The sequence below is a fragment of the Lampetra fluviatilis genome, chromosome 8, assembly GCF_964198595.1.
Source record: "Lampetra fluviatilis chromosome 8, kcLamFluv1.1, whole genome shotgun sequence".
NCBI lineage: Eukaryota > Metazoa > Chordata > Hyperoartia > Petromyzontiformes > Petromyzontidae > Lampetra > Lampetra fluviatilis.
The window spans coordinates 9,298,012-9,322,203 of NC_136282.1; the positions used below are offsets into that span (position 1 = coordinate 9,298,012).

Genomic DNA, 24,192 nt, shown 5'->3' on the forward strand with positions numbered 1-24,192 from the left:
ACCCATCATCTTAACCCGACCGATCGGAAAACGTCTCTCTCTCTCCGGCCGTCGTTCTTTCGCACGCTGGTGCCCTCTCATTTTTCACGCTTTGCGGAATGTCTGGGCTCGTAAGCGAGCGAGCCCGCGCGCGGTGTTATTCGGCAAAGTCGAACGCGGCTTGCGTGATTATTTCGTGTTCGTGCCACCGCCTCCCACGCCCAGGCATGGTCAGCGCCGGTCGCCGTTGGCCGAGGCCAAACAGAGAGCTGTTTTCTGTGCGAGCGTCGCCTTAGCGGCCGCGCAGTAAATTACGCCCCGTGTGTTTCCGTTTATGGCTGCGAGCGCCCAACGGGGGCCCAACGTGATGTCATGCGCCACTTTTAACAGCACATTTCCTCGACAAGGCAGTGAGCTCACTCTCCGGAATGCACAGCATTCCCTAATGGATCCCAGTCTCGATCCCACCCCGTTCCACATCCCGCAGGCTTTAGCCCATGCGCGGCAAGCCTCCTCGCCGCTAGATTTTGAGATATTAAAAAAAAATCAATCCGGTGCCTATATATAGTACCGCTTGGCGATACAGGTTGAGGCAATTTCGCATCTACGTAAATAACCGCATGACGCGCCGCGCTAAGTTGGTCTGGAGCAGAGAGGAATTCCTGACCGTCGTCGTCATCATCGTCTTTATTTTGCCGTTGCGATGTGGCCCCATGAACGTGGCCACGGGGCCTTGGCCATCGTCAATCAAGGTTGTTTACGTGGCGTGCATATATACGTCTGTGCAATGAACATGGGCACGGTGACCTGAGGACAATGTTATTTTTCCTCAGCGCAGTTGTCCAGCCCATGGCACTGAGACATTTTGTTTATCCGGACTGTGAGATGCGCGAGTGAGATTTTTTCCCATCGCGATGTCACCCCTTCTCCTGCTGCCTCTGGGTTCATGGCCGAAAACTCCAGCGGCTTAATATGGACATCCTAATTTAGGCATCCTGTCACTGAACTTAGTAATGCTTGCTGCCGCTATTAACAGCCAGTTCCCGAATCTTTTTATGTCACCCTCATTCACACACTCACAAATGCATCATTTCCATTCGGGAATTTGCACGCACATGTCACGCAATAGTTCATCATTAAAAGCCCTTTCCCAGTAATCATGGAACGTCCAAAGACGGCGTTCCAACCACGTGCCAGCGTTGACCCAATGTTGTATTGTTTACTGGGCTGTCATTCTACTGTCAACAGAGGCCTCCCCTTGCTATGTCACTCGTGGAGGTTGCTTTGCACATACTTCACCACGCTGGTCAGTGCGGATTGGTGAGGGGGGTGGGGCAGAAGCCGAATACGGTTCAGACACCACTCACCACCGATGTTAACCACGGGCAGCTAACTACCTCGGGACTCTGGGTTTGTACCGCTGCACGTTAACCACTGCACCACTGCAAAGACAATAACAAAAGTCCCCCCCATATGGCCTTAACAGACTGGAGGGGCAAGTGCTGTTAGCGAGCACCTATGAAGGCCGGCACGGCACACGAGGGGGTGGGTGGCCAGCACCACGCCCGGCCGCCTTTGTCTCCCAAGTGGCGATGTTTACAAACCGCACCAGGTGCTCATTTGAGGCTAGGGGAGGCCCAGGACCGGTTCAGATAATCACCAATGGGATTGGCCATGGGCAGGAGTCGAACTCGGGTCACCGGGTTCGTTGCGCAACGTGCTAACCGTTACGCTACCGTATGTATATGGGTGCCCATATACATGTATATGGGCACCCATGTACATGTATATGGGCACAATGTACATGTACATGGGTGCCCATATACATGTATATGGGTGCCCGTATACATACGTCAGTCCGCACATCTGTATGAATATGGAACAGAGCACGTGTTTGTGTTGTGAGGGCCACTGGCACTCGGCCGGTCCCGTGGGGGACCTTGAGTTATGCAACAGGCAGAGTGGATGGTGAGAAAACGTGGTGTGGATGTCACTCCACGGATGCGGCGGCAACTTCAGGGCGGGAGGCAGTGGTGCCGCTTTGTTTGTTTGTGTTTACGTAAAGCTCGCTTTAGAGAGTTTTGGTTTATCGTTTGGTCTTTTCGCTCTTCAGGCCGGCTGATTTGCTACGTAAACGTTGCTATGACGTCAGTGACTTCAGAGTTCAGTGAATTAACAGCGACACTGTAATAAACGTCTGACACCCAGTGGCACATCGTGCCAGGTGTAGTAGAACATCGATTAATATTGATTCACGTCGATTTCCTAAGCTGACGATGCATGCATCGATTTGTGCTTGCAAGGATTGGTGCTTTGTATACATTACTATCTCATCGCCCATGCACAACAGTGTAAACAACTAATTTAAGCATCGAATTCATAAATAAATTGCCAGGGGGATGAATTGTTCCACCCATAATTTGGCACCTTTATTGATAGGGTCGGTGGATCACACATCATGTGTGATCGTGTGATGCACGTAAGACTCCCAGCCTGCAGGGTCACAAGATGTGAGTAAAGCGAGTACATCGTTTTAAGGGTTATCTATGCATTTTTCTTGTTTTTTTTCCCCAAGCACTTCAATTGTATTCCGTGTACAAAACACTCACTGCAAATCTGATCAAGCAACCCATTGCAAAACAGTCATGAAAACAATCCTTGAGAATCAGCAAGGCATTTCTAGATAATTGTCATGTCGGCCACCATGATTTCGGGTTAGGAACTCTTCCCTCCTTGGGCTTCCACTCCATCGTTCGTCTCAACCGCCACTTTGATTAATTTTACCCGTCCACAAGAGGTGGCAGATTTGAATGTTTTAAGTGAAACACTTGGTGCTAAGTTGATTATTACATCGCAGCATCGTGAAAGGCGGCGGCTTGGGGAGGCTGATGATGATGATTAATCCTGTGCATGAACTCAAAGCCACGAGTGAGGGAGAGGAGAGCGAGGGAGGGAGGGAGGGGAGCGAGGGAGGTGCATGTTGGTCGGGGTGGGACGGGTGGGCGGGAGGGAGGGAGGGAGGTAGGGAAGGAGGAAGGGGGTCAAGCGGTGACTAAATCAGCAAACAGTTGCGGAGAACAGCGAGTTCGCTGCCAGCAGTGATGAGGAGCGAGGAATGTGGCTTGAACTCAGGAGGGCTCAAGATTCTTGCTGGCAGAGCCGGGCGCTCCCTCCCCAGGGGTGACATTCTCACGCAGACTCGCCGGCGTGAGGCTCACTCAGAGGCTGGCTGTGTCGTGGGCCTGCGTGCCTCACGCGACGTGTTTATTATCGCCGCACCGCTTGTTACATGAGCCCGAGTAATTGTTATCGGCAGTAACGTTAATCACATTATTATTGTTGTTGTTAACGTTAACGCATCTCAGTACAGGCGGTTTTTCACGTTAGAAGTTTTGTAAAAAACAAAAGCAACGCTATTTTCTGTTGCTGCTGCTGCTGCAAAGAAGAAGGGCCGTCATCCAAAACTTGAGCTTGTTACTTACAAACCGTGGACTGTTGGTATTGAACGTGGTAATGTGTATTTATCTTGGGGTAGTTTTTGCTATGCGCGATGGGCCATGGTGACATTTTGATTGTGCGGATGAAACTGAATCTATCGCTGCTGCGGAGACTCGGCTCACTGTTGGTGATGGAGACATCGGCACGATTTTGGCAAAATCCAGACAAAAAAAAACAACATTCAGCAAGATGTGAAAAACCTGGCCCTGTATGTGTTTGTGTACAGCACTGAGTTGAAGTTCACTGAAATTCAAATTCGTATGGGGTATGGCACACGTGCCTTTAAATATTCTGCATTTATATTTTACCTTTGATTTCGCAAAATTCTCACAAAGTTACAGTATTCTTTTATTCATGCACGAACCCTTCATTATTAGCTCAATGCTCATGTAGTTGATTTGCTTGCAGCCTGTATGTGTAATAATGGCTGCCTTTGTGTGATTGAAGGTTTATGGGTAAATAACCCCAGTGAACAATAAAATCAATGAGTACATTTCATCGGGACATTAAGCCATTTTCATTGTATTTTTTGCGACTTCGTGTAAATCTGCGCACACGCACGCAACCACGCACACGTTCGCCCGGAGCCTGCGTTGGATTTACGAGAATGGAAAAACAGCCACGCATTCGGGACCTATCAAATTGCAGTCAGCTAAGGGGTCAACTTACAAGTTTATTTTGTTTAAGCAGGTGAGAGCTCAAGAGACCAGGGTAGTCTCCTTGCGATAGACTCACCAGGGTCACCTACGTAACAAAAAACACAACGACGAATTGAAAATATTGCAAACATAAATCGGGTATATTTTGCCTCCGACTTGACCGTCGCGCAAAGTGCAGAACTAAGTTACAGAGAAACGTGAACAATACACAGATTTCGATTTAAAGACGGCTGCTTGCGTTGTGGCCGAGACGTGAGAATTATTTTATTATGTTTATTTTATTATTTTATTATTTTCCTTCTACGTGACTTTACCGAAAGAACCAAGAAGATGAATACACAGATTGTGGGGGGGGGGGCTATATGACTAACGTAGTAACGTCCCACTTGCAGAATCCCATCGTCGGCGGCGTGTTGCCCTCTAAAGAAGTTCAACACGATTCCGTGCGTGCTGTGATGTAAGTTGACTTGACACGCGAGCTCCGCTCTCCAGGAACAGACGACCAAGCGGCCCCCACGAGTTCCTCACACGTGGCACCGTCGTTAGAATCTCCTCTTCGCTAGCCCCGCCCCCCCTCCCCCCACGTCAATTATGACATCAATGCGCGCAGTCCAATTAACGCGTTCCAACATTGTATTAAGCAGTTGTTGGGTAATTTCAGAAGGATTTTATCTGAGAGGTGTGTGTGTGTGTTGTGTGCCTTTGCGATATTCGTCCGACGCATTTATTAACCGGGAATAAAACGGCTACAATGGAACCTTTATAAACTAGACTTAGTTTACAAGTCTGCAATATCCACTGCTGGATGAAGGCCCCCGTCCGTGTTGTGTTGGTCACGGAGGGTGTTTGACTGGTTCAGTTGCCACCACACCATACCACAGCTGCTCCCAGACTATTATATTGACCTACACGAGGTCTCGAATAAGAACTAAGAGTGGGATCCTCCCGATCTAAATGTGCACCCTCCCACCCTGCCCATACTTGTACAACCTCGTGCCCCCCACTCCCCTACCCCTGGGCCCTGAGAGCATTGAGCCCCCAACCGAAAGCTGCTCTCGGTGAGGTTTAGTTGCATGTGCTACGGTTTAATTTTAAATGCGTTACGCCATCTGTTTTCTCAAGAAGAAGTGAGGTCACGCGTATGACATCATGCGCAGTGACTCTGGGCAGTGTGCTGTTTATTCACCATCAAGACCCCCCATCAGTAAGCGAGTGCTCGGGCGGTAAAATACTGCAGCCCCGTGCCGATTAAAGTGCCCTCTGAAGAGGTGTGATTTAGCAGCTGTTTAATGAGTGTGTGCAAGGAAGTTCCGTGGCTATGTATTCATATATATCTTCGGCTCGAACTCGGCGACCCGAGTTCAATTCCTGGCAACGGCCATCGTCACTGTCGAGTGATATGTTTAACGCTCTGGGGCACTGTTCTTCATACATTTTCAGAGGGGGCCACTTTTGCCGATAAATCATTGGAGTTTTGACAGCACGATGGGGTGTTTTCACATTCGTGTATTGTCGTGGGCCCCACGTAAAGGGGCCTGACTAAAGGGCATCACTGGCCCGCGGGCCTTGCAATGAAGAGCACTGGTCTAAGGCCTCCCCTAAGTTGACTCGGGCTTAAATCAATGCCGAGTGCGGTGCATAAACATCAGCACAAAGACGGCTGGGCGTGGTGCCGGCCAACACCGCCGTTCCGCGTGCGTCGTAATTAGGAGGTGTTCGCCAACAGCACTTTTCCCCAGTGGCCTGTACGGCTATTCAGGGGATCGTTGTCCTTGAATATTTACATAAAGTTGTAACACAACGAAATTCTGAGATTCCTGTTATGTTTTGCAACTCAAGATACCTTTTTTGTTGATTTATTATAATTTGTTCCTGGGCCGCACGTGTTTATTCTGGCTGCTAAACTGCCTCTGCAGTGAGAAAAAAGTGCTTGAGCTTGGTGTTTTGTTGCCCTTCGGCTACGCCAAGTCTTTTTTTCCCCACAGCGCAGAAAGATGGAGGGCTCATTAGCACAAATCCCTCGGCAGCAGGAGGCAATGGTGGCTGCACCGTACTGATGAGTCCAAATATTGATGAAACTGGTCTAAAATTGCCTTGTTGTCCTGCTACAGAACTTTAAAAAATGCCACGATCATGATTATTTTAGGCTGGTGGCCATTCCAAGGCTCTGTGCAGAAGTTATGCATGCCCGAGATTGGTAAAGTCATCTTGACATGCAATGCATGCTGGGATTCCTGTTGTTCTCTTGCTCTTGTGTATAATTCGTGATAGATGTGCGTGTGCTCGCCAGGCCCGTTTCAAGCCTTGAAAGTCCCACAGCGGTGTCAAGATCATTATTATTCACCCGACGATTGTTACGCAAGGGGACTGAACCCCAGCCAGTGGCATATTCAGAGGGCCCCCATGTGAACACTGCAAATGTTGGGTCAGTGTGCCTTAGTTTGGCTCTTTAAACCCATTAGACATGGCCAATAAAGCCCTTATACACTGCAGCAAATGCTCTACTTGGTAACAACAACAAGAAATACCACCCACGACGATGAAATGCCAAAGCAAGGAAAATATAATGCTGCTTCTGAGTTGTACGTACATATGTTGAACTTCTTTCGCACCGTACGTAGCCAACCATGCTAATCGGAGTTGGGGCACTCGTACATCGCACACTGCTATGTCATGTCGTGGAGTGGATGTTGACGCAAATGATTTCAGGGACGTGAACAAAAGGCCCTTGAAAGCCACATTCCATACTCTCAGAGTCTTAAGATATTATTGCAATGACGTTGCACGTAGCAGTAACTCGTTGTATTTAGTTGGCGATACTGCCGCGGTGCCACGGTTAGCACTCTAGGACTTGAGGTTCACGGGTTCAATCTCCAGGCGTGGCAGGTGAAACAATGGGTAAAGTTTCTCAAATCTCACCCTCACGTATAGATACACTGCTTAAGGGAGTCCCTTGCGCCAGCAGTGGCATAAGCAAGCAATTGCAGGGCTGCACCTTTACCCCCTGATGTCAATTACAAGTAATAGATAACCAACTTGTTTCCATGCACACGGAGAATTGGGGAATCGGTGATGCTACGCTGCAAATGAAACTTTTTCTCTCATACGTCATCAGCATGGGTGGCGGTTTTTTTGTTCATTTTCCACAACCCAAGTTTGTCCACCAGCAGAAGCTGCGCACAGAGCGAGCTTGGAGAGGGAGTGTGGAATTCGTTAATGTTTAACCCTCGTCACTCTGGCAGCAGCGACGGAGCTGCTCGGCAGTAAGCTGCCAAACCGTGGTACCAAGGTCACGCCGGAGAGCTGACACGAGAGGCGGAGAGCTTACGTCAGCAGAGTGACGTCCGCTCTACAAGGCCCAAACTGCGGACTTAGTCTTTTTTTCTCTTGTCTGCCCAGAGTGCGAGAGTGCCTGTGGGTATCCACTTTGCTGCCATTCATTCCTCTTGTGCAGTGAAGGACATTTAACAACAACAACAACAACAAAAATCTCGACGCAGCCAGCTATTGCGCGAGTGCTTAGATATGTGCCTGAAATATATGCCGTCAATCGTACGACAGCAACAAAGAAAAATGACAATTCCAGCACGGCCATTCCCTCCCTGGCTTAAAGAAGAAGTGGGACATTGATTGAAAAATACTTTTACTTAACAAAAAAACCTTTCGCTAGTTATTTAAACTGCTGGAATGTTCTCTACGCTGCACTCTGAATGCTTTCTAAGGTGTGGATTCAATTCAAAGAGGAAACTACACAGTGTTATATGTTAGAAACCATACGTACCCCTTCCCACACAACCCTGCAAGGGATGTGTTACGTCTCAACGAGTCCCCAAGACTGGAGTGCCCTGCACTGGCATCGGGACATTTGTCCAATTTCTCAAGTGCTTGGCATGTTTTCTTCTTCGCTTTATTCGATTCTTAAGAGTGACCTTCTCCACCCCATGCTTTTATTCCGAGCGTGTCAGCGGCAATTATAGTGCCGCGGCAAAGTCTGTCATCGACTGCTTCCAGCGAAATACCACAGACACACCGCGCCGCGCATCTCAATGTCACCGCCGCGTGTAAACTTGGTCCTGCAGCTGAGACCGTGCACTTTCAACAGGGACTGATCCATGCGTAGATACCCCACTAAAATAGTTTTACATGATTTTAAAAACTATTTTGCATTTTTACGATCATCTTTACCAATCCACGGCTGCGTATCCCAATGGGGGACGTTTGACCATGCCTCAGGACGCTGGTCAGTGCGGGTCGGTGTAGAGGGGGGTTGGGGCCCCAGAAGGGATTAAAATTTCACTCGCCATGGATGTCAGCTGTGGGCCGGGAATCAAACTCAAGGTGGCTGCATGGGTTGATAGCGCTAACCACTGCGCCACCGCTCCCTCCGCCACTAAAACAATTGGGAGAGATTGCAGCTCAAACAACATTGCACATTTCAAAAGCCCATTGCATGTCTCCCACCCAACATGGACACGATGTTTACTTCATGATACATTTCGTTCAGCGGAAACGATCTAAATTTGCCGACAACGCTCGCGACATCCAATCTCGCCTATCGATAAGAAAGTGGAAACGGATCGAGGCCGCGGCGTTTGTCGTTGCGCTGCTGCTCGCGATCCCCTCCTCCTCCTCCTTACCGGGGGCCATGCGACGGGCGACGGACCGCCCGTGTCCGCGTGCCACCCTGTGCGCGCGACAGTGAAGGGGGTGAGGAGGGTGAGGAGGGGGGCGGGGAGGACCCAGTTGACCAGTTTAACAACATCTCTCCGTGGCGATCGAGAGACGCGACTCGCTGCCCGGCCGCGTGTTGCGAAAACACGACGCAGCGCTGCGTCCGTAAATAACAACTGACGTGATCCACCCACACGCCGTCCCCATGCGCGTGTATTTATAGTCGCCGGCGTGCATCATCATCATCATTAGCGCGCCGGATTTCGGACCGCGGTGGTGCCATGCGATGGGATGGGGTGGTGGTGGGGTTATTAAAAATTAACAATCAAAATCGATATTCTTTGGTTCTTTCGGTGAGGTCACGGAGATAGAAAATAATGAAATAAAAATAATAGAAAATAAATGAAAAGCAAGAAACTCACGACGTTTCGATCGCAACACAAGCGGTCGTAATCAGGCGGAGAGAAAAACAATATTATGACAACCGCTGGTGCAGCGATCGAAACGTCGTGAGTTTTTTGCTTTTTATTTATTTTCTATTATTTTTATTTGATTCTTTTCTATCCCCGTGACTTGACCGAAAGAACCCAGAGAATATGAATTCCTGCAGTCACGACATTCTTAAGTCAAATTTTTATTCAAAATCCATCCAAATGCGCGCTGCTTAACACCCGTGCACGTGAAGACTGCACCGATTCCGGGGGGGGTGGGGGTTTGGGGGAATGAAAGAGCCCAGTGATAACCGACCGTTTTGATTGGCTGGTAACCTTTAGGCAAACAAGCGCTTATCGGGTTTTTATGAGTCATGGTGAAATAATAAACCGTGGTGACTCAGATGCTTTAAGACCTCGTGGGGTAAGTTCTTGCGCAAACGAAATTCTTTTGACAACAACGCACACTAAAAAAAAGCGCATTTGTTGACCGGGAAAGCGTTGTGCTAACAGTGCATGGTTCTTTTTTCTTTCCAGTTTTATTCTCGTTTTCATCTTTCATTGCAATGACAGGTGACTTCATGCTGGGCGCGGAAATTGCATTGGTGTTTGTCAGACGATGGGGGAGCTGTTTGCAGTCAGCGTGCAGAATGACCCCAGGAAAATGACGTCTTCTTCCCTTGCCACTTTGCGATCATCATTCCCTTAGTCGTTGGCATTTTGCAAATCTGTTTTTTTTGTTCAGAGTCACCGAGTTCCTCCGCTGAAAGACACACACACTATTTGAATTACCCTTGTTTATTTACCTAAAAGTCGGTTGGTGGAAATTGATGGGACGGCTCAAACATTTCTATCACCCTTTCGAGAAACAATAAAACGTATTCCCGAGAAGAGAACGAGAATGTTTCGTCGAATAAATGCATTTATAATGCCGTGAGTGACGTTTTAATTGAAGATACATACAGTGAGGGAAAAAAGTATTTGATCCCCTGCTGATTTTGTACGTTTGCCCACTGACACAGAAATGATCAGTCTATAATTTTAATGGTAGGTTTATTTGAACAGTGAGAGACAGAATAACAACAACACAAATCCAGAAAAACGCATGTCAAAAATGTTATAAATTGATTTGCATTTTAATGAGGGAAATAAGTATTTGACCCCTCTGCAAAACATGACTTAGTACTTGGTGGCAAAACCCTTGTTGGCAATCACAGAGGTCAGACGTTTCTTTTAGTTGGCCACCAGGTTTGCACACATCTCAGGAGGGATTTTGTCCCACTCCTCTTTGCTGATCTTTTAATTGAAGATACATATGTAGTGTCCGTTGAATAGAAGCAATTCTGTACCGGAAAATTACTTAATCGGCCGAGGAATGGAACGCTTCCGAAAGTACGACAACAGGGGATATGGAGCCATGAAATCAGTTCACGTGCCGCTGCTCGGTAGATTATTAAATCGCAGGATGGTGTCAGGTGATTGCAGCTTGGGGAAGGCTTTCATCAAGCAGTGGATTGACCATGAATGCTGATGATTAATTAATTCATGCTCACGCATTTCGATTCGAATACACCCACTAAAGGCTGCTTAACTTGTGTTGTTGTAAACTTGCTGCAATGCGTGATAATTCAGCCGCACCTCACTCACACTTGACTCACTTCAGCGCCACTCTCGTGTTTGAACCACGTGACGATCTGATCCTGTGACGATTCACAGCCCCCCCCCCCGCCGCTTTGCCTCGTGCGTGTTTTATTGTCGTTGTTGTTGTTTTACCAAACTCATTTGCGTCGTCGCTTACACGCTCCGCGCCTAAGTTCACACCGTTTCTCGCCCGTCAACCTTTGCCCCCAGATGCAGCGGCGTCAGATCATCGCGCTCGCGAGTAAATCCGCAACGCCGCCGTCCGCATCGTGGGTCTCGGCCCCGTCGGTTCTTGGCTCCCATGAGCGCGGCTGACGATGTGAATCGGAGCGCGTCGTCGTAGAGCCGCGCTTTGGTCGATGGCGGCCCCTACTGCAGTCCGGAGGCCGTCGAGAGCTTCCTCCTAACCCCCCCCCCCACCTTGGCTCGCACGCCATCGCCACCACCCCGCTGTGCGTTTACAAGAGCGCCGATGATGTCACGAGAAAGAAGGGCCCAGTGGAAAACAAACCCGCTTGAACAATCGGCTCTAAATATAGCAGCGAGATCAAGGGTTAAATGTGGTCAAGTTACCGATGTGTTTGCAACCGAGCGAGTGCAGCCTGCCGCAGGCACCGCTGCTGCTGTTGCTGCTGTTGCCATTGCAACCTTGAAGTCGGTCCGAGCGAGAGGTGGGAAAAAATGACAACAGTCTTTTGGCAACCTACGCAACAGCATTTCACTTTCTCAATGTGCGCACCTCTGATTAGCACAGTTGGCTACGTACGGCGCAAAAGACGTTCACCAAATATACATAGACACATTGGCATCTAGACACAGAGGTATGTGACCAAATCACCCGGATTACAGCTGACCTCATCAGATCCCAGAAGCCAAGCAGGTCTGTGCCTGGAGAGTGCTTCATAGGTGGGTGACCACCGTCCATGAACCGGGTTTCTGTCGGGCTCCTGAAAAACGTCGTGGTGGGCAGTGTTGAAAAATAACGCATCGTTGTAGTGTACTTCCACGTTCCCCCCTTCCCCCCCTCGGCATTCGCCAACCTGCACTGACCAGCGTGGTGAAGGATGGTTAAATAACCCCCCCCCCCCACGACTCCGAATAGCGTGGGCAGGCCCTCATCCATCCGTGGATTGACAAAGAGGCCCGTACGTGTAGAAGGAGACTCGCGCCGCGGGTACTGTGTTGCGGCACGTGTGCACCGCACACACACCGCGAGAGACTGAGTGTGTGCGTTTGGACACTGCAGTTAGCTACGTAGACGCAAGGAAGGCACGTGAGCGTTGGTGCTGATGCAACACATAGGTACACCTTGAAAGTATAAAGCCCCTGGAGTCTGTGAACTTACAAATGAGTAACAGGTAATTAAAAAATAATAACAGGGTTTCTTTCAACTAAAATGTCACGAGGAGTGAGGAGATATCTCGATATTTAGGCCAAGTGGCTCTCAGAAAATGTGGCCTCGTTTAAGGCGGAGTTGGCCTTTGCGAGGCTCCGGACAGGTTAATTTGCTTCTGATGTCGCGCAAAGCTCCAGGAATTGGATCAGGGTCACCAGGTTCATAGCTCAACATCGTTAACCCCTGCACCACCACACTGTATGTATGTTAACTTCTTTTGCACCGTACGTAACGAACCATGCTAATCGGAGGTGTACTGTGTCGAACACGTGCGCGCGCGCACACACACACAAGGTAACAAAGGCACAGATCCACCGTGTAACCTTTAAAAACCATTGGGGCAAGTTGCCTCTGATGTCGAGCACCAATTAAGGCGGACGAGCGGGTTGTGTGGTCAGCAACACACCCGGCCGCCTGTCTCCTCGGTGCTCATGTTTCCACTATGCACCAGCTACTTATTAAAGGCTGGGTCAACCTAGGGGAGACCCCTCTGAAATTTCTGTCATCACTCGCCAATGATGATAGCCGTGGATGAGAATCGAACTCTGGTCGCCGTATTTGCAGCGTTGTGCGCTAACGCGTGTATTGAGCGCGCGCACTCACTCCCAGAGCCGTGTGCTGTGCGCGCTGCTCTCTCGCAGGAGGCTTCTCTCTGCTGCCCCCGTGCTGCCCGGGGCTGTGCGAGGGCAGGCCGGGCGGGGGAGGCATGCTGCCTGGCTCCATCTCCCAGCCGTGCCTGCCCGCAGCCGACCCAGGCCCCACGTGCATCCTCCCGCACCTCTACCTGGGATCGCAGGCCGACGTGCTCGACAAGGTGAGGACAGCGGCGGCGGAAGCAGCAGCAACCACATTCGCTGGCACGTGTCGCGAGGGGTTTGGCACGCGTCGTGACGGTTACTGCAAGATCCGACCGTGTCCATCACGTGAACCTCGGTCATCCTCGCAGCAGTGACTTTTGGCTAGCCATCAAACAAAGACAGTGACCGCATCACGCGCTTTCAGATGTGATTCTGCGGCCATCTGGAATGCTCTTTCTTCTGATATTAGGAAGCCACTGGAGCTATGCACTTCTAAATCTCGATTGACAACTAATTTCTTTAGAACAATTTTTTGTGTTTAGTTTGTTGTCCTTCCCCCGCACCTCCATGTTAGTGTGGTTGGCTACGTACGGTGCGAAAGAAGTTCATAGCAGGGTGCCATTATTAGCGAGCACCTGTTAAGGTTGGCGAGGAGACGCACGAGAGGGTGATCACGCCCAGCCGAACCGTCTTCGCAGAGTTCACAGTATCACACCAGGCGGAGGCCCGGGGCAGGTTCATTCCACAGGTTCACGACACATCTACTCCGAAGGACACTTTAAGTGTGCGTAATTCTGCACAGTCATCAATGATCAGTGGTGGGGAATTGAACTCTCAACCGTGTGCAAAGTGGCTCGGTAGCGAGCGTACTGAACGCCAGGCTTCCCAGTGGGCACATAAAGATAACCTCGCGGTGATTGCAGCATCTATTGACTCGGGGCTTTGCGTCATCCACTGAAGCACAACATACAAACACACACTTGATTACTCCTCGATGCACATGTGTCGCAAGCGTAGGATTTGATTTCATCCAACGAAATGCGGCATCGTTAGGAGCCTACTACCCAGCTACTGTAAGCGTCGCACTAAGTGCGCTCTGGCCAAAGAAAACTAATTTGCCAGGCGCCTGCGCCCACAATGTACATCCCTGAACAAAGCCGGGAGCTGGAAACACAATGGGCGGCCAGCAATACGGGAAACAAACGCGCAGGCACACGGCGCATGGCACCGCCGCACACGTACTGCGAGTGCGTGCTTACAGGCGCAGGCTCACGCGCGCACGAGCACGCACGCACGCATCCACAATCGTGAGTGCCACTCGGTAAGCCAGATGGGAAGACATTCAACGGCTAGCATAATGAATGTGAGCAGGAAATAACAGAAACAAATTCTCCGATGAGATCAGCATTACCCTCTTTGGGTGACACAGTGTGACAATTCAGCGCTGCACAATTCCCTTGCAACACAATACGGGGGTCCCGCCAACAATGCCGCAACAAGACAAACAGACGCTAGTCAGCCGCATGATGTAATTTCACGTAATTCCACGTTAGATTAGGCGTAGCGCCACCCACGCAGACCAGCCTATTGCTGCCTGCAAACACTATATGGGCCGGGTAGCACAAAAAACTCACTCGTACGCAGCCTTTAACACGTGAATACAGATATTAATGAAGTTATCCATTTGATTTCAGCCGTCAGACATATACTGGTGACAATTGTGTTCATCAAACATTCAGAGAAATTGCCGGAAAGTTTGGTAGTTAAGTCTCTCTTTTGGTAGTTAAGCAAAATATGAGATAGGGCATGAATTGTGGCAAATGTAACATCTGTCAGTGCAGCTAAACCAGTTTTATTCTGGAGGTTCACAAAACATACACACGAGCATACGTGTGTACAACAACAGCCACCATTCACCACTAAGTGAGAGTAAAATCACCACAGCACTTGTGCCAGGCTAGTTGCACTTAGAGGCCACGTGACGAGTCGAAGATTCGCTGGCAGCAGGTCACGTGGCAATATGAACCACCCACGCTTACAACTCGCTGCGGTTTAGTCGCCCGGCTTGAGCCTTGCTTCTCTGCCCTTCTTTGATGTTGAAGCGCAACTGCCTCCAACTGCCCAGGAGCATCCTTTACCGTGCCTCCTCCACTTGCACGCGTACATATGTATAGACATGCGTGCCCATATAAACACACAGAGCTCGTACAATGGCCATGCAAATTGGTACATTGTTTTGAATGTCGAGAGGGAGGGCCCCCATTTGATTTGGTTGCATAACTCCGTTGGGGTCATACTCGCAGGTCAACAAAACCTGGAACACCATGCGGCCCAGTGGAGCTCGTGGAAGCCAAACTAAATAATCCTTGCGAACAAAGCTCTTGAAAATAATACGTATAAACATAAACGTGCCTGTCAATCGATGCGGCTAATGCACCTCGACGAACTGCATTGCTCAGGGGCTGAGTGTTCACATCCCGTACAAGGGCGCCAATGCGTGCAGCAGGCAGTCAGCCTATCTGTGCACATGACATCACCATGACTGCAGCATTGAGCCATTCGCAACAATACCCATCTGTGGGCGTGGGTGCTCTTGATGTGCAGCGATGTCACTGCAGTTGGCACACTGCGCTGTGAACCTAGCGACCTGAGTTCGATTACCCCCCCCCCCCCACGGTGACTTGCAATATCTGAACCTGATTCTGGAACACCCCTTCACAAGTGCACACCATGGTGGTGAAGTACGGTCGAACAACCTCCTAGACCGACGTGGCGCGGAGAGGCCTCCCTTGTCTCGCGGTGGATTGACAAAGAGCTGAACATTGGATTCTTGAATCTATCTGTGCGAGGCGCTGAGTGTTATCTCCTCGTACACGTGGAGTTTATTCAAAGGGGTTTCCCTCCGTTTGGTTTCTGCCCTCGAGCGACGCACTCTAACGTGGAAACGTAGAATTGGGCAATTATCCCAATGCAGGGACCTCTTGGAAAAGAGTCTTGAAAACTCAGTCAGGCTTTTGTGGATAAAGGGTATTTTTTTGTATTGTTATACAACACAAATGATTATTCGGTGACCAATAAGGGATGTAAATTGACCGCCCCCCAAACTTAACGATTCAACGAATTATCACTATTCACGGTCTCAGTTTAATGACGTAATTTATTATTTTTACATCGTGGTGAAGGCAGTGACGTAAACCCATTACACCCATACATGATTAGATGCACGTGCTCAGAGCCAAATAAACGATATTAATCAATGAATTGTTAGACCCACAGTGAACACGTATACACACACACACACAAGTGGGAATTAATTATCTTGTACAGCACTTACATATTAATTCTTTACTAAATCTACTGTGCACATGTTGACGCACAGCCATCTGTCATTTCACTGCTGGATGAGGACCTCCCCAATGTCGTACAGGGGCATGGAGTTTATTTGACCATACTTCATCCCGCTGGTCAGTGTGAGTTACTGCAGCTCGTATGTGTGCAATATCACAGCAAGAGAAACTGTTTTACTTATTAAACCTCCCATTAAACACACACACACGCACACTATACGGCGCACAATGTACGCATTACATATGCACGCATTACTGGCGGCCGTGCGACGCATAAATAAATGAGCAGGCGGCCGTCCAGCGAGCGAGCGAATGAATGAATGAACAGCGGGTGTGGTGTGCCTGCCACAGGGGCTGATGAGTCACAACGGCATCACGCACGTGCTCAACGCCAGCAACACGTGCCCGCGGCCAGACTTTGTTCCCGAGAGCTGCTTCCTGCGAGTTCCCGTCAACGACAGCTACTGCGAGAAGATCCTGCCCTGGCTCGATCGCTCCGTCGACTTCATCGGTAAGGCCTAAGCTAAGCTACAAAGCTGTTTTTTTTTTTTGCCAGCTATTTTTCAGAAGCGACCCTGGCCACAAACGATAGCTCATCGAAGTGGCTTATGACGTAGAAATGTATAGTGGCCAAATACTCTAAAAGGCATGCTGATTCTAAATGTGGAGGGAGAAAAACAGTGGAGGACCCGGAGAAAAATTCACACGACCACAGGGAAAACACACAAACTCTAAATATACAGGCATGAGGCTCAGGATTGGAATCAAACCCATGAACTCCTGTATACCAGGCAAGGTAGTTAACATCTCGCCACTGTGGCACCCCATGGTGGTGACTGCTCCACCTCCAGCAAATAAACAACCTGGGGGGGGGGATATAATCGTTCCTACGTATAGACTACGCAGCACATGCCAGCACGTGTTTGTCTCGTCTTCAGAGGTGTTAAGTATCCAACGGAAGCCTTCAGGGCAAAAAAACAAGATCGCATATTTGCAAGTCGTTCTTTTTTGCTCTGGGTTTGTGTCTTTAAGTTGTGGACGATGCTTTGATCTATTTGGCCGGTTTCCAACAGGGAAATTCCCGAATATGGACATTGAGGCTATGTGTGCCGGCGTCACCAATCGCCAATTACCTTATTGGTGTAAAACCGACACGGCGACATTGCCCCCATGAAACGACTGCGCACTCTACTCGACTGTGAAACATAGCGCCTTCGTGACTGTGCAATGAGAATGATGCGAGTACCGAGCGTGCTCGTGACTCGGTTTGATCCGCTGGCTCTTGTCCCGGCAGAGCAAGTGAAGGTGTCGGACTCCCGGGTCCTGGTTCACTGCCTCGCCGGGATCTCGCGCTCCGCCACCGTCGCCATCGCCTACGTCATGAAGAGCCTGGGCCTGGGCTCTGACGAGGCCTACAGGTGAGAGTGCCGGTCGCCCCACACATCCAGCCACCCAGCCACCCAGTCACCCACCAAACCACCCACACACACACACACCCACCCACCCATCCAGCTACCTCGTCACCCACACACCCAGCCAGCCAGCCAGCCACCCAGGCACCCACCAAACCACCCACCCACACACAAGCAGCCACCCATCCAGCTACCTCGTCACCCACCCACCCATCCAGCCACCTAGTCACCTAGTCACCCACCAAACCACCCACCCACACACACACCCACGCATCTAGCTACCTAGTCACCCACCCACCCATCCACCCAGCCAACCACTCACCCAGCCACCCAGTCACCCACCAAACCACCCACCCACACACCCAACCATCCAGCCACCTAGTCACTCACCCACCCATCCATCTAGCCACCCACTCACCCATCCACGACCGGTACAGGCCCCACAAAATCTCGTGTCTCAACGTCAGCTGCGGCGGTGGGGGCAACGCACGTTGCATTGAAAGAACAAACAGGTAGCCGTTATCTTGCAGATACGTGCAAAGGGCCTTGTGTTACTGGGTGTCCGTCACGAGTACGAAGCTACGTTAGTGAGACATTGTCACAATCTACTACTTGATGTCACGTCTCACATGAGCATAAAACGAGTGCCAACGTGCCAGGATGTTAATGTGACTGTCAGACGCGAACTGGTTTAGAAATGCGCTTGCAGGGTTGCCGCTAGACTGTAAGAATGTCACTTTCTAAGTCGTCTTTTTCTCTCACTAACAAAGCCCGGAGCTCAAGCCAGACAAACCGTGCAGCATGGCAGTCGTGTGCAGCCACAAGTGTCAATTTAGGTTGTCAGTTCTGTCTCCCTGAAGATAGATTTTCAAAGGGATCGGCTAAAACTACCAAGCAGGGCTTTTCCGTCCAAGAGTCGTGATCACTGTGACGATTACGTTAGCTTAAAAATGTATTAGTAACTGACAAACTGCTACGTCTGGGAATCCACACTCGGGGTGCGAGGTTTATTTTCGGAATCGTTTGCACTTTCCCGTGCGGACCTCCTCCACAAGGAACAACTCGTGCAGCTTTGCTCCTTAAAAAAAAAAAATTCCCCGCGCCTTACAAGCGACAGTCACTGTTCACACCCGGCCCGCCACTCGATGCTCACGGCCGCACACGGCACAGCGGCCGTGAGCAAATCCTCACACTTGTGGCGCATTAAAACGGCCGGGTGTGTGTGTTTTTTTTTCGGTTGTAGCCAGGGTTACCTAGCAGTGGAAACACCCCTCACACTTTCCACACGGCTGAAGCAATTCGGCATTTCTCTCTACGCACTGACGCCCCGATATCTGATCAATGGCCCGCGAACGACGCAAAACTTTTGTCGACGGCACGCCGCGCTGTCATTGGCTCGGTCCAATATCGCGCGCGGTTTTTTTTCCAACCGTCGCAGTAAATTAAAGAGCGGCCGTCTTCACGTATGAACTTGGCCAAACAGCCCAATGCACGACGCACGTCAGAGCGGCTAATGTGCACCGGCTCAAAATGTCTCGCGTTGGTGTGTTGATTTTCTTGACCCAAAAACCTTCATTATGATTTTCATGATCAAGTTCAATCTTTCGAAGACACTTCATAGGTGGTGTTCTTGTTTGCCTCTATACTTCACAATTTCGATCTCGATCCACCTTTTTTTAAGTGCCTTAGGAATACATACCCTGATGTGTTTTCCAGTTTTTCACCTTAAACAGAGATCTCCAAACATTGTACTTGATTAGCATGCCCGTTTGCTGATCTTTATCTTGAGCCTGACTTTGCAGGCTATTTTTAAAGATCTTATACATTTCCCACGGTTTATGCCCATGACATTATAATTAGTTTGTTGCCAGACATAATATGCTGTTGTATTGCCCCATTGTGTCCGTCCAACAATTATTGACTTTCGTTTAGCAAACCGGATAAGTGCAGGACTATGATCGTGTTAAAATGTCAACGCATTCGTCAATAACACTGCCAAATAATGTAAGTAGTCAAGAAATGTGCATCCGGGCTCTGGAGACCACCTCGAGAAGATTCCAGGCAATGCGTTGACAATGATGGCAAACAAGTGGTGACTCTTTGACTTTTTGAAGCTATCAACATACATTTGTCATCATGTTACAGTGCATTACCCGTTCTTTCTCCATTAAAAAACGATAGTCCCATATAAGCGTTGACATTTATTTGAAGCGCCCTGTATTGATTCCCGACGCTGCGTGACTCTTCGCAGGTTCGTGAAGGAGAAGAGGCCGTCCATTTCTCCAAACTTCAACTTCCTGGGGCAGCTGCTGGAGTACGAGAAGCTGCTCAGGGCGCAGAAGGGGATCCCTCCCGCCCCCAAGAAACCGAACTCGGAGGCCCCCATCCCGGAACCGATGACGGAACCGGCGTCTGAGCGGACGCGGCCGTCCACCTCTCCCGCGGCGGCCGAGGGGTCGCTCGCCACGCAGTCGCTGCAGCAGTGCATCAGCCGCCTGCGCCTCTCCCCCGAGCGACACGGCCACCACGACTGCAACCGCCTCAAGCGCTCGCTCTCGCTCAACCTGCGGCCGTCGGACGGCGCGCGGGCGGCCGCGCGCTCGCGTGGCGCCGCCTGCTCCGTGCGGAGCCCCACGCACACCGAGGAGTCCTCCAAGGTGTGCCGCCTGGAGGCCCCCGCCGCCGCGCCGGCCCGACCGAGCGCCGCCGCCGCCGCCTCTTCCGCGACGGCGGCAAAAACGACGCTCGCGACGACGGGCCCGAAGGCCGATGGCGGCGGCGGCGAGGACGGCGGGGCAGATCCGCTCGGGTCGCCCGGGGAGAAACTCAAAGCGCAGCTCTGGCTCAACCTGTCGGGCTCGACGCAGACCATGGTGGGAGAGAAGTTCTGGAGCCGGCGCTCCGACTTTGCACAGCCGCAGCCGCCGGCGAGCACCCCCGTTCCGGCGTTCGGCGCCACGTGGTACTTCCCAGACGCGGCCCCTCTCAACGGGGGCGAGGGCGGCGGGGGCGGCGGCGCCGGGAGCGGAGGAGGCGGAGGGATTTGCGGGACTCACGCGGACGTTCGGCTGCGCGTGGGCGCACGCCCACGGGCCGGCGACAGCGGCGGCGGCGGGGAGAGCCTGGCGGCGGTGGAGGGGCCGCGCAGGAGCTGGCACGAGGAGCTGGGCTCCGCTGCGGAGAAGGCGGCGTTCAAACGGCGCAGCTGCCAGCTGGAGTTTGAGGAGGGCCTGGCGGCCGAGAGTCGCAGCCGTGAGAACATCGCCGCCATCGCCAAGCGATCGAGCTTCTCGGGCAGCATGGAGATCATCGAGGTGTCGTGACGCCGTGGACACCCGTCTTGGAGATCGTGGAAGTGTCGCGACGAAGCCGACAATGAACGCAGGCGATGCGATCGTTAGGAGAGACATAAATACGACGGCAACCCGGACACGCGCTCTGTCAGATACGACCCAAGCGCCACGAGTCCTGGAAGGAAAATTAATTTTGAATGTTCAATTTAAAGATGAGACGCTAATCGCATTATTTGGTTTTGTTGGCGGGAGGCGGCGGGGGGGGGGGTTCGTTAAGTATAAATTAAATGCCTGTGTATTTACCAAAAACTACATTTACTAGCAGTACATGGCAGCCTCCGGAAAGCTGTTTCTTTCTGAAAAGGCAAATGTTGAATTTCTGGTAGTAGGAAGATAAAAAAATCCATTTTTGTTTTGTAAATATAAAAGGTTTTTGTCTCAACCCCCCTGTTAAAAATTACGAGGATTTACCAGCATCGCCGAGTGATTGGTTCATCGTTTCTACCCAACAAACAACATGGCTGACCGCCTTGAGTCACAATTCAAACTAAGAAAATACCCCCTTTCCCCTTCCAAACCACGCCATAAATTATTTGATGGTTCTGCTTAATTTATGACACGCAAATGCCCAAAATTGTACATATTGTTGTGTATATCTTGAATTGAAAGAGCAAGGGATGATAACTGCTCTCTCCAGGAGTTCTTGTGTTGACATACCTCAGGGTCCATAAAGGGTTTCGACTTTGTGAGCTATTGGTTCAACACACGGATGATTTCATCAGGCTCAGGTTTTAATCTCGCATGTTGTTGTGAAAAAGATGCTGAATCAAAGCAGGAAAGAATAAAGACTTAAATAAAAAATTAATTGCCTGAAATAGCTAGTGTAGTGGACGAGGGTGTACCCATCTTATTTATTGTGCATTGCTTAACGTACAGCATCGAAATGTAAAGAGGTCGTCGCATGGGTCATGCGTGACAAGGGGGGATGAATACTTGGTCAGCTTGTAGTGTTATTCTCCCTATCTATAGTCGGCTACAAACACGATCGGTCCATTCAGCTCGTGGCTGAAAGGCTGTTCTGATAAAACTCCAGTTATAAAAGATTTCAGTTGCGTACTAATGTCATTTATATCGATATGGAAGAGCACAATGAGTGTAGAGCTACATGGTAGTGATGTGACACAGCAGCTTTGTAATCGGCAACTCATAGGATCAAGAAAGTGCTGAGATGAAGCTGGCTTGTGCTCGGTATATATATATTTTTTGCTGTCGATATTTAAAACTACTAAGCTTGCTTAGTACAGTACAGTATATAAAATTTAATCCTTAATGCTGATTTGCTGTTTATTTATAACAACTATTATTAATGCTTGTTAATTGTGCAATCACACGGTGGGTTTTTTTGAGCGCAGTGCCCCGTGCCTCGGTGCGGGGCCACGGGCAGCTCGCGAACGCCGCCGCGAGTGGAGGGACGGCGACGCAGCAGCAGCGACGAGATGACGCTCGCTTCTATTTAAAGGAAATGTATTCATGCTGGGCTTTTTTCAAGCATGTCGTATTTCCTACCAGAGGCAAAGTGGCCGTATCCGTTCCCTGTAATTTAAACTCCTCGTACCAGAAATGGAATGCCTTCTGGACAAAAAATAAAACAAAAACGTAAGTCAGATGTTATTGCTTTAACAACAACAACAAAAATCTAAAAATGTTAAAAAGCTAAACCGTACTTGTTCTACGCATTAAACATAAACGTCAATAAAAAAAACCTCACGAATCGAAAACAAAAAGTGACCAAATCCTACAAGAAATGCCGCGCACACACAAAGTAACTCACCCTTGCTTTTCTGAGACACGAGTGAGCAAACACGTGCAGGGCTTTGCACTCTTTATGAAAAGTCTTAAATAACGATGAGCACAGGCCTGTGTCTGAGGCAGTGATGCCACGTGGAGGCGATGTACAAAGGTGTAAAAATGGCTACGGAGAAGTCCTGTAGCAAGTGTGGAAAGTGGACAAGACATGCCACGCGTCCCCCATCTTACAGGAAGGTGCACAAGGCTTGAGTGTAGTTGGCTCTTACAATGTTGCATTAACTAGAAAACACAACTGCAGTTGTTCCACGCTGGTTACGTTTTTGTGGAGCCTTTGGGAATGTGTGAAACTGCATGCAGATACACAAGACGCAAATCAAATCGATATCGCGTGCGTCAGATGCATATTAATTAAGCTCCCGCTGGGCAATGGACCGTCTTGACTTACTTTTAAGCCATCTGGGCTGTGTAATTATGAATGGCAATGGACTTGTTTGACTGTGGTTTGACTGATATTTATTTAAGAGTGGAATTGTCTTTTTTTCTCCTTTTTACGAGATCCGCTACACGTTGAAAATGAACTAAGAATAAACAAAGTTCTCTACAAACCGAACCACCGCGATCGATTCTCTCTCCTCTTTCCAGTGACGCACAAACGGCATGGCTCGATCGACACCGTGAACCCCAGCCCGAGTCGCACCCGCCTGCCCATTCTAGCCCTGCGTGCCCAATCGGAAGGCCTCATAGGTACATCACTTTATTTATTACTGGGTACGGGCCTTATGGAAGGAATGCATCCACTGCAGGTATGTAACGATGAAATCTGCTCGTGTGCGGGAGCTTTGGCGATGCAAGATCGTGAGAGGTGTAGACCGCTTGGTGAGTACTTCATTCGGCAGTGACGGATTACATCCGTTGTGATTGATAGCTAAACTAGTTTTGGATCTCCCCTACACCACCCTGCACTGGCCAGAATGGTGAAGTGTTCTCAAACAACCCCCACAAAAACGTGGAATGGGGAGGGCTTCATCCAGGAGTAGATTAACAAATAGATTTACATGTTTATCAATTATTATTAAGAGTCCATTGAGACCCCTTTTTTCAAGGGAGACTTTGGCCTAAATACAGAATTCACCAGTTGCTAATTTATATCTGACACGATCTAGTGGAGACTTCTCGCTGGGGTACAATAAAGTGTTTGTTGAAATCCACTGGGCTGTCCATCAGTAAGGCCTACTACACATGAGCCATTGACACCCATTCCTCTCCACACAAGACTCACAAAGTCCTGCCTGAAGCTGTCAGATGTCTGTGAAGCTCAAATAAGTCCGTACGCATGGTCAGCCGGCAGCCACTCCCCTCTATCAGCTTCGCTCACTTTGCCATCGTCAAGCCCACTCAATCACCAACACCAACCGCACAGCGAGTGGCCTTCTCTCCTTCTGACGTACGCCCCCACCTACTACTCTGCCAACCTATTC

At 49.9% G+C, this 24,192-nt stretch overlaps 1 protein-coding gene across 2 annotated transcripts in view; it reads left to right on the forward strand.

The window, feature by feature from the left end:
• Positions 1–23,318, forward strand: part of LOC144933840 (dual specificity protein phosphatase 8-like) — a 42,160-nt gene extending 18,842 nt beyond the window's left edge. For both annotated transcript variants that reach the window (XM_078859039.1, XM_078859040.1), the window contains exons 2-5: positions 12,917–13,089; positions 16,552–16,711; positions 17,495–17,618; positions 19,864–23,318. In XM_078859039.1, coding sequence (XP_078715165.1) covers positions 12,917–13,089; positions 16,552–16,711; positions 17,495–17,618; positions 19,864–20,935 — 1,529 coding nt within the window. In that variant the 3' untranslated portion in view covers positions 20,936–23,318. The remainder of the gene's footprint in view (positions 1–12,916; positions 13,090–16,551; positions 16,712–17,494; positions 17,619–19,863) is intronic.
• The last annotated feature ends 874 nt before the right edge of the window (positions 23,319–24,192 follow it).